This window comes from Thunnus albacares, chromosome 5 (genome assembly GCF_914725855.1).
Source record: "Thunnus albacares chromosome 5, fThuAlb1.1, whole genome shotgun sequence".
Lineage (NCBI taxonomy): Eukaryota > Metazoa > Chordata > Actinopteri > Scombriformes > Scombridae > Thunnus > Thunnus albacares.
This window is the reverse complement of record NC_058110.1, coordinates 15,196,904-15,210,270: the sequence shown is the minus strand read 5'-3', so window position 1 is coordinate 15,210,270 and position 13,367 is coordinate 15,196,904. Positions and strand designations below refer to the sequence as shown.

Here is a 13,367-nt window from a genome sequence, read left to right as displayed (position 1 = left end):
GCCCATCAGAACACTGCCTTGTGTGAGGAAGCTTTGTCAGTGGGGGCTTTATTTAATTTTTTTAACGGCAGAGTGCCGTATATGCTGTCAAAATGTCTTAAGAGTCTTATTAAAGAAATGCCACAGCTCATTTCCTTGTAATGCAATTCATATGCTGGTGAAAGGGGGCATGTCTAAAGATCTAAACAGCTTTGCTTTTTAGGCTTCACATTAGGGGTTATCTGTGAGGGCTTGTCATTGATTGACATTATCTGGCCTGACAGGGCCTCATATCAAGGTTAACCTCATGGACAAAAGTGCCACCCGCATGGACACACAAACACACTCTCTCACTCACACTTACAGTCAAATAAGGCATGCTCTCCTCAACTTCCTGTTGAGAGGGGTGCTACGTATGTGTGCCGGCTTCATCTGTGTGTGTATGCCAGGTGGAGATTTCCAGACTTAATTGATAACTAATGGAGCGACGTGTGCTGAGTTTACCCTGGAGGATTGACACTGTGTGTGTGCGCGTGTGTGTGTGTGTGTGTGTCTGTGTCTGTGTGTGTGTGTGTTCTGTGGAGAAATACAGGGGGGTAGGTGATGGTAAGAGGATGGGGATGACTTACTCAGCAGTGCAACTCCGGATTGTGGTAAATTAAATATGGCCCCAAAGATTATGACATGGAGTGACACACACCAGTCTGGGGGTTCCTGACCTCTTACTGTAGGCTGTTTGCTTCGCAGCAGAAGAAAGTGTGTAACTAACACCCGTACAAGCACAATACACACACTCACACACATCTCCCCCTCTCCCTCCCAACAAGCCACAAAGGCGAAGAGAGATCCCCGTGACCAAAATACAACTGAAGCAGTTAATCTGTACAGATATTAGCTCAAGGGCCCTTGAGAGGTGCACCGCTGAGCCCCTTCTCCACTGTACTACCCACACTGCCTTGCTGCCGCACCAAGCGCAGCAACCATGAGGGAGGGACACAGGGGTCGTCTGCTCATTTACCATGGCGGATGGCTTATCAAATTGCACTCCTGGTGTCTTGAAACTGAACATAGAAGCTGAGCTTCAAAACAAAGCTGCAGGAATAAATTTCCCTTGTTTCAGTTTGTGGAAACATGGGACTGTGTGCATTTGTGTATTTTTTTTTTTAAAAGCAAAGTTTTTGCCTCCTGCAACACATACACTCACAAATTAAGTCGTCATCTGGTGCCAGCTGTGAGTCCAGATTTGATGTACAATTTTAACAAGTTAGTCGTGTGTTCTGTGAATAACCCTAAGCAGCAAACTGAATAAAAGTTGGCTGTTTTGGTACGTGGCTGTCAGAATGGTTCTTGTCACTCATGTCAGATTGCTTTTTTTTCTCCCTTAGACCATTTTAGGCTGCTTGTCCTCTGTTCTGGAAAATACCATAATTACCCTGTTTGTGATGAAGCCAGAGGGCGTATTTGTCCTTAGATTTCAACTTTCCTGCCTGATTGCCCTCAAGTTCAACGTCTTTCCTCTTCCGCCTGCACTTGAAATATACATTGTTTTCTTCAGCCATTGTCCTGTGCAGTCAGTGTGTGTGTTACTGGGGGCGTTTTGCGTCCGCCTTTGTCCTGCAGGGTCTTGTTTGTGTTTTGCGGTGATGTGACGGGAGCGTGGCACTTGGCTGAGGGCTTGTGTTTGATAACAGCCCTTGGACGGCGCAGAAGTGAAATAGTCCAAACGGGTCCTTCAAGGTCGGCACCCCCAGAAAGACAGCACACAATGTGCAAGGTCACATTCTAGACTAAAAGCAATAAGTGCTTTATTGATAGAAAAAAAAAACAACAACAACAAGCAGGCAGATGTGCAACCAACTGATTAATAATAAAATAGATTTGTGAGAGAGAGGGACAGGGGGAGGGTAGGGGGCAGGGGAGAGAAGACAGCTACGTCCTCACTGTATGTCCGCATGTCTGTGTACTGTATGTGCCTGCCTGCCTGCACGCATGTACAGATTGTTACAGAGCGAAACATTGATCCTGTAGTGGAACCTAAAAAAAAATCCATTAGAAATCCAGTTGTTAAAAAAAGAACAAAATGTGACAGATAGGTGCTGGTGGCAGTTTCCCGGTTGTACAGTCTTTCTCTTCATGCCTGAATCATTTCCTATCATCACTTCAGTTTGTGTGATGTGTAAAGTACAGTGTGAAAGTACAGTTTAAAAGAAGATCAAAAGCAACTCACTTCTCCTGTTTTGACAGTAATCTACGTATACAGTATATCTCATCAGTATCATGTTTTATGACAGAGACAACAGTCACCACAGGTTCCTTTTTTCCATTCAGTCCCTTTATGAACAATGTGCCTTTTGTGCTGCGCCTACTGTGCTATTATCTTTTTATGAAAATAAGCAGAGGGTATTGGACTGTCGTCATCTTTTATGTGCCTTTATCGTTCCTTCTCTCGTGCTCTCTTTTTCTCTCTCTTCCCCAACATGGCAAACCTGCCAAGTGAGTAGAGCTCCAAAGTGGATCAGTCAGTGGCAGATTTAGATTTGAGGTGGGGAACACTAAGTCCCAGTGCCAGCCAAACCTGTTTCTTCAGGAAGACTCTGAGGGACAGGAGGGTTGGGAGATTTCCATATGCTCTGCCACCCCCTTCCCCTCAGTGAATACCTACAGTAGTAATCTCCCCCCCACCCTTCTTGCTCCTCGGTACTGTATACCCGCCTTTACAGCCCCCTTTCTGAATCCCCTCTCTGCATAAACTTCTCTGATGTGCCCACCCCCAAACCCTCATCTATCAACTAGTTGGCAATGGCATTGTTTTTAATCATCAGAACCTCAAAATTATTATTATCGCTTCTGATGCGGCAATTAAAACTTCAGGTCAGAGGCACAACGAGCGGTGATCAGCAGCCGAGCTGAGAAGTTTTAATTAGACGATCAGAACCATTAATGCACAAAAAAAAGGTGTGCGCTGGGAAATTAACGGGAACGTCTTAATCAGGGTTAGCGACTCCGAAGAGGAGTCAAGTGAACAGAGAGCAAAAAACAAATCATTTCCGCACCACTGGGACAAAACTCAATTAAATATGCATGCGGAAAAATGGAAATTTCTCAGCAACGGCTTCACCGACTGTTGGAAAACTGTGGCAAAATCTCACGGCGGGGTCGGCGACCTGCTTATTGTTATTCTTGTGTAATAAAAATGAGAAAGGGGCCAGATGCTGGGGTCTGGGTGTCGTGGCGTAGTTGTCCATCAGTGGCTTTCCGCTTGACTTCTTTGCGGCTGCTGCAACCTCTCTACCATGCAGGGGGAGAGAGAGAAAGAGAGAGAAGAGAAAAACATTCTCTTCCTGCAAGCCGTAAATTTGCAAAAATAAAAACATGGTAATTTTTAAGTGTGTCTGTGTCTATGTTTACCTGTGTGGCTCAGTGATTTCCCTAAAACACATATGCACGCATACTCTCTCACACATACAACTCCCTCAAGAGCCAGAGACACAAAAGGTTGACTGAGCTACACACAGGGAGCTGCAGCCTTGTTGATTAATCTGCCAAAGTTTCATAAAGTTGTAAGCTTTTTTAAAGCGCTAGAGCAACTCTCGGTTACATATTGTAAAATAATCCTGTGCTGAACAGACATCTCCCGGACCCTGTTTGTATTAATTAACTCGAGATATTGCGGGGGGTTTGTCCCTGTGTCAGTCATGTTGAAACTCAGCAGGAATCTACAACAAGCCCTGTACCTGTGTTTGATTAGGTGAAGAGATAAGCCTCAGTTTAAACAGGTAATATCTACCTCTCTTATACACAGACCCTCCTGTGTGATCGCTCCATACAAACTAACAACACTGCAGGGAGTCGGCGTGTTTATGGCGCAGCGCTTCATTCTGAATGAACAATAAAGGCGAGTTATTCAATTTTGTCGTACATGTGACTTTACATCTTACATAAGATGAGTACACGAGCGTTTTGGACGCACATAAGCTGCGTCGTCTTGTATGTCAGAAAGAAGTAAAGCTGTGACCCTGCCAGTCACAACCATTGTTAACTCCCACATCCTTAACCTGAAGGAGCCTTGATTACAGTCTGTGCACGTTCACAGAAATAATGCACTTCCAACAGCGTTATTAGGATTTGAAACACCACTTGATTGGGCGTGATATTATTCTGGCACACAAACAGAGACTCTGCATCAAAAACCAACAAGACCTGTGGGGCTCAGAGCTGTGGAAGTGTAAGTTTGCCAGTGCAGAGGGCTCGACTTGAACACAACTTGTGTCATCCGGCTCTGAGAAGAAACAGGGCCTGAAGGAACTTCGATGCGCTTCTTTTTGACTGAAGATGAAAAAGAACCTGACCTAGTCCAAATGTATTTAGAATAGTTTCCGAACTTTTTCCTCGGGTTTTGGCCTTATACAGACAGTATATGGCGCTCCTTTGTAGCCCTGCACTGTTTCCAGTAAAAATAGTGTCACAGTTAACATAAGCAGTTGGAAAAATTAGTTTCAGCTGTTGTGTTCAAATTCAATCCTGCCTCTTTTTTTTCCAACTCCCAGTGCTTACTGAGGTGTCTTCTCCTTGACAATTAGCACACCAGGCTAAAACAGACTGTAAATAATGTCCGATCCATGTGACAGCGTTGTTTTTCTTTCTGATATTCATTAATAAGGCAGAATGCTTACTGGACTCTCTGGGAGGTGGGGGAGTTAGTCCCAGAGGGAAAAGTTGTTCTTTCATGTAGGTCCCCTTAGATTTTATATCATTGTACGCTATCATGCACACAAACGACTTGAGGTAAACAGCTTAGTGTTACCATAGCAATCCCTATTGTAAGCAACGGCAAAAAGCTGCTGTGGACAGAAACCCTCAGCATAAATAATAGTTTAGACAGCTTCCATAAACCATCGAACCATAGCATGTTCCTCCTCAGGGGCAGCTCACAATATTAAATTTATTTTAAAGTACGCCTTACTTTTAAAGAAAGGAAACATTGAATATATGCTTAAGATGTCTGATAAAACAGTTAGAGGCCTGCTTAGATACTCAACCGGTAGCACTTGGTCCTCTACTCACGCTCCTCATTGTTAACAGAAAATCACACATAAATACTCACTAATGGAAAGAAACAACTGTGTAGGGGTCATTTCCTACAAGGAGCTTGAGATTGCAATGCAAAGGAAATCGGTAGTTAAAGCATGAAATACTGAACACAGTAAACAGAAAAAATGACCTCCACTGCAACACCCAAATGACCTCAATCTTCCTTGGGGGGGTGTTTCTGAAAAAAAAACTTATGTCTGAAAATTTATGTCTTCCACCTCCTAATAGTTTTTCCAGCTTATTTTTTTTCCCAAAATTGCTGTCCTCTAAAAGGTGACCCTTTCACCCCGGCCTGCAATTGTCTAACACTAAATTGTAGCGTAATGTGCTGCTGATATATGGCCCCCCTCAAAACTACATAATTCCTGAAGTCATTGTTTCAGAGAGGAAGCCTGCAATGTAAATACAGTAACTGAGAAAGCATGTGTGGGGAGCACGGGGGTGCATTGTCTGGCGACGGAGTGATCTGTAAACTCCTTCAAATTGTATATCCTCTAATGATTCCATAGCTTTGCAAAAGAAAATGAAAACAGGATTTTATGTTGCATCGATGTGATTTACATAATGCCGGCAATGGCTCACACATGATTGTGCTTGGCTTTATGGCTGAGGGGAAAATGAAGAGGCTTGTGCTCATTGTTATAGAAAGTGAATTGAGTCTTTAAGATAGAACTTTGTAACCTCTGATATCACACATTTTTCTCCACTGAAATGGTGTGTCCGTACCTCAGGATAGCGTATTATCTTAACCACTGAGTTAAGATGGAGATTCAGGACAACTTCACAAGGAGAATTATCTTCACTGTGGCGTGGTGGTTAACTGTTTTCACTAAGCCATAACCGACAAAGCTTTACATACAACTGAATAAAAAAGACTTAACACAAGTCAACAAGTTTGTCCTCATTCTTGTTGATTCTACCGCTTTCCTTTTAATATCATAAAAGCTTTAGTAGTCATAGTCACCACCTGCTTGCTTTTTAAAAGTTATTTACAACTTGATAACGATCTGGCCTTGATTTTGAGTCTGGAAAATGCCGCTGGAAGGTGAACTTTGGTGGCTCTGGAAATAAAGTGAAAGGTAACAGAGTGCAGTTTCTGCCCTAAAAAGGCAGCTCTGGATATGGAATGCCACAGGCAGCTGTTCCTGCCTCATCACAGGACATGTTATAAAGATAGCCCCACTTGGGTTGAAATAATGCCACCCATTCCTGCCCCAAAGCACACTCTATCATGCTCTATTGTTCAGAGAGGCCGCACCAAGGAAAAATGCAGAGACTGTGCAGTATGTCAAGTAAAGTGTGAAGTAAAGATATGTAAAACACGGTGACTACAACATGTTTTTGCACGATGTACCCCGTGTTACCCTGTCTCGGTTGGATCACCAGTAAAAAAAAAACAGTAGAGGGTAGAAAGAGAGTAGATGGATGGTGCATTTTTTTCTCTTTAATAAAGTGAAATAAGCAGCCTCCACAAAAACAGTTATGAGTCTAATCCCACTGAATAGCCAACATGAGAACGCGGCTCCAAAAAGCTCAAAAGTGCTCAGCATTTTCACTCTACATCCTGACAGCTTTAATGCTGTGCAGCCCCCCACTCAGTGGCAGGACCACAGCCTCTTGAGGTGAGAGTGAAGATAACATTTCACAGTGTCTCTATAGCGCTGTCATGTGAAGGATTATGTAGCAGTGTATGTGCTGCTTGTACTGTAGTAGGGGGTCTGATACCTATCTGCCTGTGGTTTCAGCTGCCGGTGCTTTTTTCTCCTTTTTTTTTTTCCACTACTGTTAAACTCTGAGCTGACCGTGGAGGTGTGACTTAGAAAGATATGTACAGTATCTCTCCGTGTCCTTCCAGTCTTGTGCTGTTATTGTTAAGTGCTTTTGGATGTTATTAATAGCAGCAGTCACCATTGTTCTGTCAGTTTGTTTTTCCATTGTGATCTTTAAAATCAGTACAAGTTAATGACACTGAAAAGCTGCTTCAAATGTTGTTTCTGTTGATACTGGAAGCATGCTGGTCCGCAGCTTTGACTAATCTTATATATTTTTTCTTTGTTCTTGTTTCCATCAGCTGAAAGGAGTTTATGCACTGAAACGACCTCAGGAAAATCCAAGATGGCCGCCAAAAGGAAAGGTGGCCTAAAACTCAATGCTATCTGTGCCAAGCTGAGCCGCCAGGTGGTGTTCGACAGCAGCTCCCAGAACGCAGAGGGAGACCAGAGTGTAGCAGAAAATAGTGAGCGTGGCAGTTCCCACTACGATGACAATGAGACCAACTTCCCCGAGAGCCTGAGCCTAAGTCAGAGCTTAGAGGAGGACCAGAAGAGACGCGAGGCCATCGAGAAGTGGGTCAACGGCGAGTACGGTGATGAGCCGCCAGCTCCTGAGTGCGGGGATGAGCAGGAGCACGAACTCAAAGTCAGCAATGACGAAGATGGCCCTCCTGAGGGCGTGTACATGGTACAGCCCAAAGGCTGCAGCGATGATGAAGACAATGCAGAGGAGGCAGAGCCCTTGGCAGGGTCTCAGGATGGCAGTTACCATGACGACAAAGAAGTAGAAGACAGGCCTTCAAAAACTGACACCTACATGCCGGCAAGCGAGGCCCAGAGTCGCCAAGCACCTTTCTCTTCTCCAGGTATATTTCGACTCGCTATCCGCCAATAAATTTCCTTATGACGTCCCGGCATTACTGATTTATACATGCTCATCTTAAACCAACACTACCTTTGCCCTTTAAAACATTCCACTTCATAGTATTAAGGGGCAAAGGCTTAGATAGAAGGCGGGTGACATTGCCACATCCACATAAGCTTAAGTGTGCCCATTATTGGAAAGAGACGCTCTAGAGTTACATTATGAATAGCCAGTGACATTATTACCCTAAAGACAGATTCAACTGGCAGGCCATGGGGGGAAAACAGGAACTTGTCAGTGTGTGGTTAACTGTACGTAGAAATTCATAAATGGAGTAGGCTTACAACATAAGGCAGTTTATGCACTCTCCCAGCAGCTGCGGGCCAAGAGCGCATGGCAGGGCCAGGCTAAGCTTCATATTACACCCAGGATTACATATTGAGTCTTTGATTTTTCCCTAAGCTCACTAAACTTAGCCACCGCTTCAAGCTCCTCTATTACATGGAGTCGTAGTCTTGCAGTGGAGGAGTGTGTTTCTGGCAAACACTCTTTTTTTCACAGTTGTCAAATCCAAGAGATCAGTTGTCAAATAAAGTCAGAATAGGGAAAGTTATTATCTTCTCACAAACTGCAGTGGCCCCAGTTGTTAGCAGACATGAACATATTTTAATAAATGCATTGAAACTATGTGCTCTTGTAAATGACTCATAATAACCCCTGTTTAATTGTGACATGATGTTCCCTCAGTATAATTCACTGATTATCAAATAGATAAAGCTGGCAGAGATTTTCAGCAGCCATTCTGAAGTAGCACAAGAGTGTGTTAACAGCACAAACAATCTTTTCAGAATGTACAGTTTACGGTCGTACACTTTGTGACCCTTGAAACTAGAAGCGTACCGACTATAGGAGAGATTGGCCTTTTTATAGCAGAAGTTAAAACACAGAGCTGTAAATAGGAGAAAAAAAACAGAACTCGGTTATATGAATAGATAAAGCCTGTTACACAGACACCCAGAGAAAAAAAAACGGCAATTTGAAGGTGAGACCGGTTGTTGCGGTACAAAAACAAGTTTTGTTTTGTGCTTGCTCACCTCAGTATAACAGTTTTTTGGCCTTTCATCTAGGTTTAGGTATATACCTCAGAGTCATGTACACATGCTTTTTTTTGTCGTAATTTTTTTTTTTTTTTTTTTTTTTTGTTTTCCCCAAGTATACAGCAGTACTTTTGGCCACACAGAGAGCTGGGGGCAGGGGCTTCTGAGAAAGTGAAGCAGGTTTCATTTCAGAGACAAATGAAAAAGGCTTTGTGGTTTAAATTAGTCATTTTGTGTTTATTTCATGACCATAAAAAAAGCCTGTCTGTAAATATGTATTTCTGTTGTGCAGCAGGCCTACACCTTTCCCTCCACTGGCTCCCTTTACTACTTTACATCTCACAACAAAGCCAGAGTGTTTGAAGACAGCGGGGAGAGCATACTGCATCAGTTGTAAATCTTGTCTTTGGAGTGTTTTTTTTTTTTTTTCAGAGTTGCTCTTTGTTGATTGTAACTAGGGCATCTATATTGCCATGTTTCTGCTCAGCTCACAATTAAAACATTTTTCCTCTCTCTCTCTCTCTCTCTCTCTCTCTCTCTCTCTCTCTCTCTCTCTCTCTCTCTCTCGCCGCTGTCTTTCAAAGGCTGATGCGGAGTGCACATAATTATGCATATAAACATAGTGGCTTAATTATCTCTCACAACATCAGTGACAATGTAATTAACAAACATTGCAAGATCAATGAGAGAAACTGCGACCTTCAAAACATTTAACTCCTCACATTGAGGCATCGTGCGGATTTCCTATCAGTGCAAAACCCCAGAATACTTTTCCTAGATAATTTAGATGTCGCATTAGAGCCCTCATAAGCCAGTCAATGGAAAAACCAATGAATAAAAGCTATGAAAGCAATGACAGAGATGCTCATAGCGATGGATCAAACAGGCTTGACCATGACTTCCATTTGCAATTCTGGGTTCACTGTAAAAGGTTATTGTTCATTTCAAGCTGTTTCAAAGCCCTCTCTATTTACTGCCTGTTAATTAACTAACCAAACAGCGAGGAAGTTTGAAGCTCCGTACAGTTTTGTGTGTGTTAAATTAGTCCAAACAAATGCATATGTCATTTATTCAAAGCTTTATTAGGATACCACTGTCCATTCAAACAAAACACACTTAAACTAATTCAATAAGATGAACACAAATTGCTTTATAAAACTCTATTTAAATGATTGTACCATATAAAAAAAAAATCCACTATTCAAAACTTTCTCTGACTGAACTCACCTCACATTATTATGTACATTGTGCATATGGTGGTTCAAAACTGACACCCTTTAGAGGGTATTCAAACTCTAGATTAGTCCATATATAGCCATTCGCGTGCACCTTTATCATCAGCGACACCTCTGCCTCTCAGTCCTGCGAGCAGAGAAGCTATGCCACACTGATGGCCATGTTTGGTCAGCCAAGAGGAGATATAATGCCCATCTGTTATCATATCTGGAAAGGGGAAAATGTGGCCTAATTGCCTCAAATATAGACAAGGCAGGTCTGTGTCGTGTTGGTTTTTGCTGGCCTGAAGTGTCAAGATTAGGAAGATTTTCCAGTGACACCAGAGAGAGCAAAGAGGGTTATGTCAGACGTGTTAGGGAACAGGAGAAAAAGAGGTTTATTTATTTATTTTATTTTTTGAAGGGATCGGGTAGTGGGACCAATCGTACTTTAACTCATTCGCCAGCCGTGGTTTCCCACCTGGTGTCACACAGAGGCAGGCAGATAGGACTTGAATAGAAAAGTCCTTTACATAGTGTTTTAGAAAGCTTATCTCCTGACGGTCCCAGTCATAATCCTTTCAAGTCCATACATTTGCCTTTCATTGATAGCATGTCACATGGCTTCGCTGATAAATAAAGACACTTTTCCAATTTTTTTTTTTCTTTTTGGAGAAGGTGATAATAATACCATAAGCAAATAGAATATGAAAAAAGGGATGTCAGTGCTCCCGTGACAGAAACCGCTTGTCTCTCTGCAGCAATTAGAAATGAAATCTGCCTCAAAACTTATAGATGTTTTCTCTAATATGATAACTACTCCAAAGACATGAAACTACTCAAAGTCGCTACATAATCAACGTAACTGACAGCATTTATATAAATTATTATAATTCTTTTTTAAATTTTGCATTTAGAAATTTGGAGATATGATTTCCATCCAAAGACGTCTATTATAATTTGTCCTTTTTAAATATCACCCCTCGCTCAGTAAAGTCTAGTGCCCTTTTCAGTTTCATTTTCTGGTGTGGGCGGGTCTGCCCTAACTTTAGTGCTATATGATATTCTGTGACCTGAGATGCCCTTATAAATACAGTATCAGTAAAATCTAGCCAAGCACTAAGGTTATCGACACCTAAATCAAATGAGAAGAATGTTTAGCCAAATGTGTATATGTGTTAAATGATATTTCAAATGTTCAGATGTCGTTCTTGTGATCTTATGCCAAGTGCTATTATCACAACGGCTAAAATAAAAAACGAAAAGGGAATCAGTACCAAGAAAGTATAGAAAAACAGAATTCTAGTATAGTTTGTAGTGTGTCACTCTGTGGTTTCAGTACATGTGGAAACATGGTAGATTTGATAAAATAATCTGTGGCAAACATGCAGGTATTTCCTCTCCATTTCTCTTAAATTTTTCATGCCCTTTCGATCCACCAGATACTCTTTCATACTGATCCACCGCGCAGAGGAGCAACCCCAAAGCAGTGAATGGAAATTTAGGGGATTATTTTACATGCTACACAGGAGATGTGAAAAGCAGGGCGCAGCGACTGATTTAGCAATAACTGAGAAATCTGAGACAAGAGCAGAAATATTTGTGTATTAATTACCCGGGTGGTAGGTGGTATTACCTCTGGCCAGCTCATGTGTTGCTGATGAAAAAAGCAATAAAACACATTTTAAAAAAAAGCTTTAGACGCTGATCCTGTGACTGTACTAATGATGATTTAAGAGGGCCAAAAGTTTTACATGCCTCGGGTGAAATTATTATCTGGTGCATTACCAGCATGCTTGTATTCTGAGATTCTGCCTAACATGCAAACTGACGCAAGAAGAGATTTTTGGAATTAAAACACAACTGTCCTCCCTCTCTCTCTTTCTCTTTGTGTCTCTCTCTCACCCTTCCTCTGCACTTTTTTCCTCTCCGCTCATGCTCTTCTTCTTTATGCAGAGTCCCTCCACTGCTTTCAGGCAAAACCATTTTTCCCTTTTCCCCACTCTCTGACCCCTTGCGCTAACCTGGATGAAAGTTAATGGGCCAGAATTAATCTCCACGTAATGCAATTAAACTATACATTGACTATATGTTGTCCATGTCCTTGGGGAAGTTGTCCAATTTAATGGACTCTTAAAATGAAAGTGATGTTTCTGTTCACAAATGTGTAAAAAGATTAATTTCACTTTTGAAGGTGACACAATTATCATATTTTCAAATACTTTACACCAAGACTCAAAGGGGAATTTATGAATACTCAACATGACATATTCAGCAGATAATTCAAATTTGATCATTTTCATATCTTTCAGCATCAGTCATTTAAAACAGGGAAATTTGCCGATAATGCTCCTTCATTTCCAAGAAGGTGTATAAATAGATTTTCTTTCTAAAGCTTCACTTGTACATTTATATTATAGTGTCAAATATGTTGTTGAACTCTTAATGTAGTTACTAAGATTTTGTGCTCTTATGAGTGGAATATTCATGTAAAATATTGACCACTACAGCTTATCTCAAACTTAATTTTGATAGCATAACATGAGCTGAGAAAAATGAGAAAAAAGTTTGTTTATTCAGTTGGCCCTTGGTGCATTCACCCGCAGATTCTGCAGGACTGACTTATAGTGCAACCAAAACAGGAAGAGCATTGCCTCAGACTGCTTGTTTGTAGACACCTAAATACAGAGAAATGTACAGATGTTGTTGTAGCTTGCTGTGCAGAAACACTTTTCCTGTTGTTAAATTCACTTTTTTACTGTCTGAAATCAAGAGGATAACAGCATCACATCAGTTATATTTGATATTCAGAAAATAGATACACTTTACCATGTTGCATAATGTAAAAGATGTAGTTCTCTTAGTTAGCAGTCTTCCAGTATGAAAGTAACAGTGTATTTGCCAAAACATTGAGGTGAGAGCGTTGTTTCATTAATTGAGCCGACAAAATATAGTCTACACTTGTAACACAAAGCTACTTTGCCAGATTAATCCATTTGTAACTAGAGTAATTGCTGCCAAATAAAAACCTTAATTATCGCACATACAGTAGACCATCCATCCACTACAAAGCATAGTGACAGTGTAACACTTGTCAAAGGAGCATCATTCAACATGAAGTGAGAAAACCATTTGGTAAACTGATTGAGTGACCTGAATTTGGCTACTGATTAACACGTCTTGAGCAAAGGCTAAAGTTGGTTTCAGTTTCACTACTGTAATTAAAAAACAAATGTACTAATATAAATAACTATGTGCTGTTTAGCAAGTAAAGACTTTGTTACATTGATTTCAGTCAGCACCAATGAAGGACTCTGTTTGCTAAAGTTTAAAATCATAATGTTTTAAA

General features: G+C 41.4%; 1 protein-coding gene across 8 annotated transcripts in view; it reads left to right on the top strand.

The window, feature by feature from the left end:
• The window catches only part of casz1 (castor zinc finger 1), a 176,772-nt gene that overhangs the window by 137,330 nt on the left and 26,075 nt on the right, over positions 1-13,367 (top strand). For all 8 annotated transcript variants that reach the window (XM_044352871.1, XM_044352870.1, XM_044352869.1 and 5 more), the window contains one exon: positions 7,142-7,708. In XM_044352871.1, coding sequence (XP_044208806.1) covers positions 7,186-7,708 — 523 coding nt within the window. In that variant the 5' untranslated portion in view covers positions 7,142-7,185. The remainder of the gene's footprint in view (positions 1-7,141; positions 7,709-13,367) is intronic.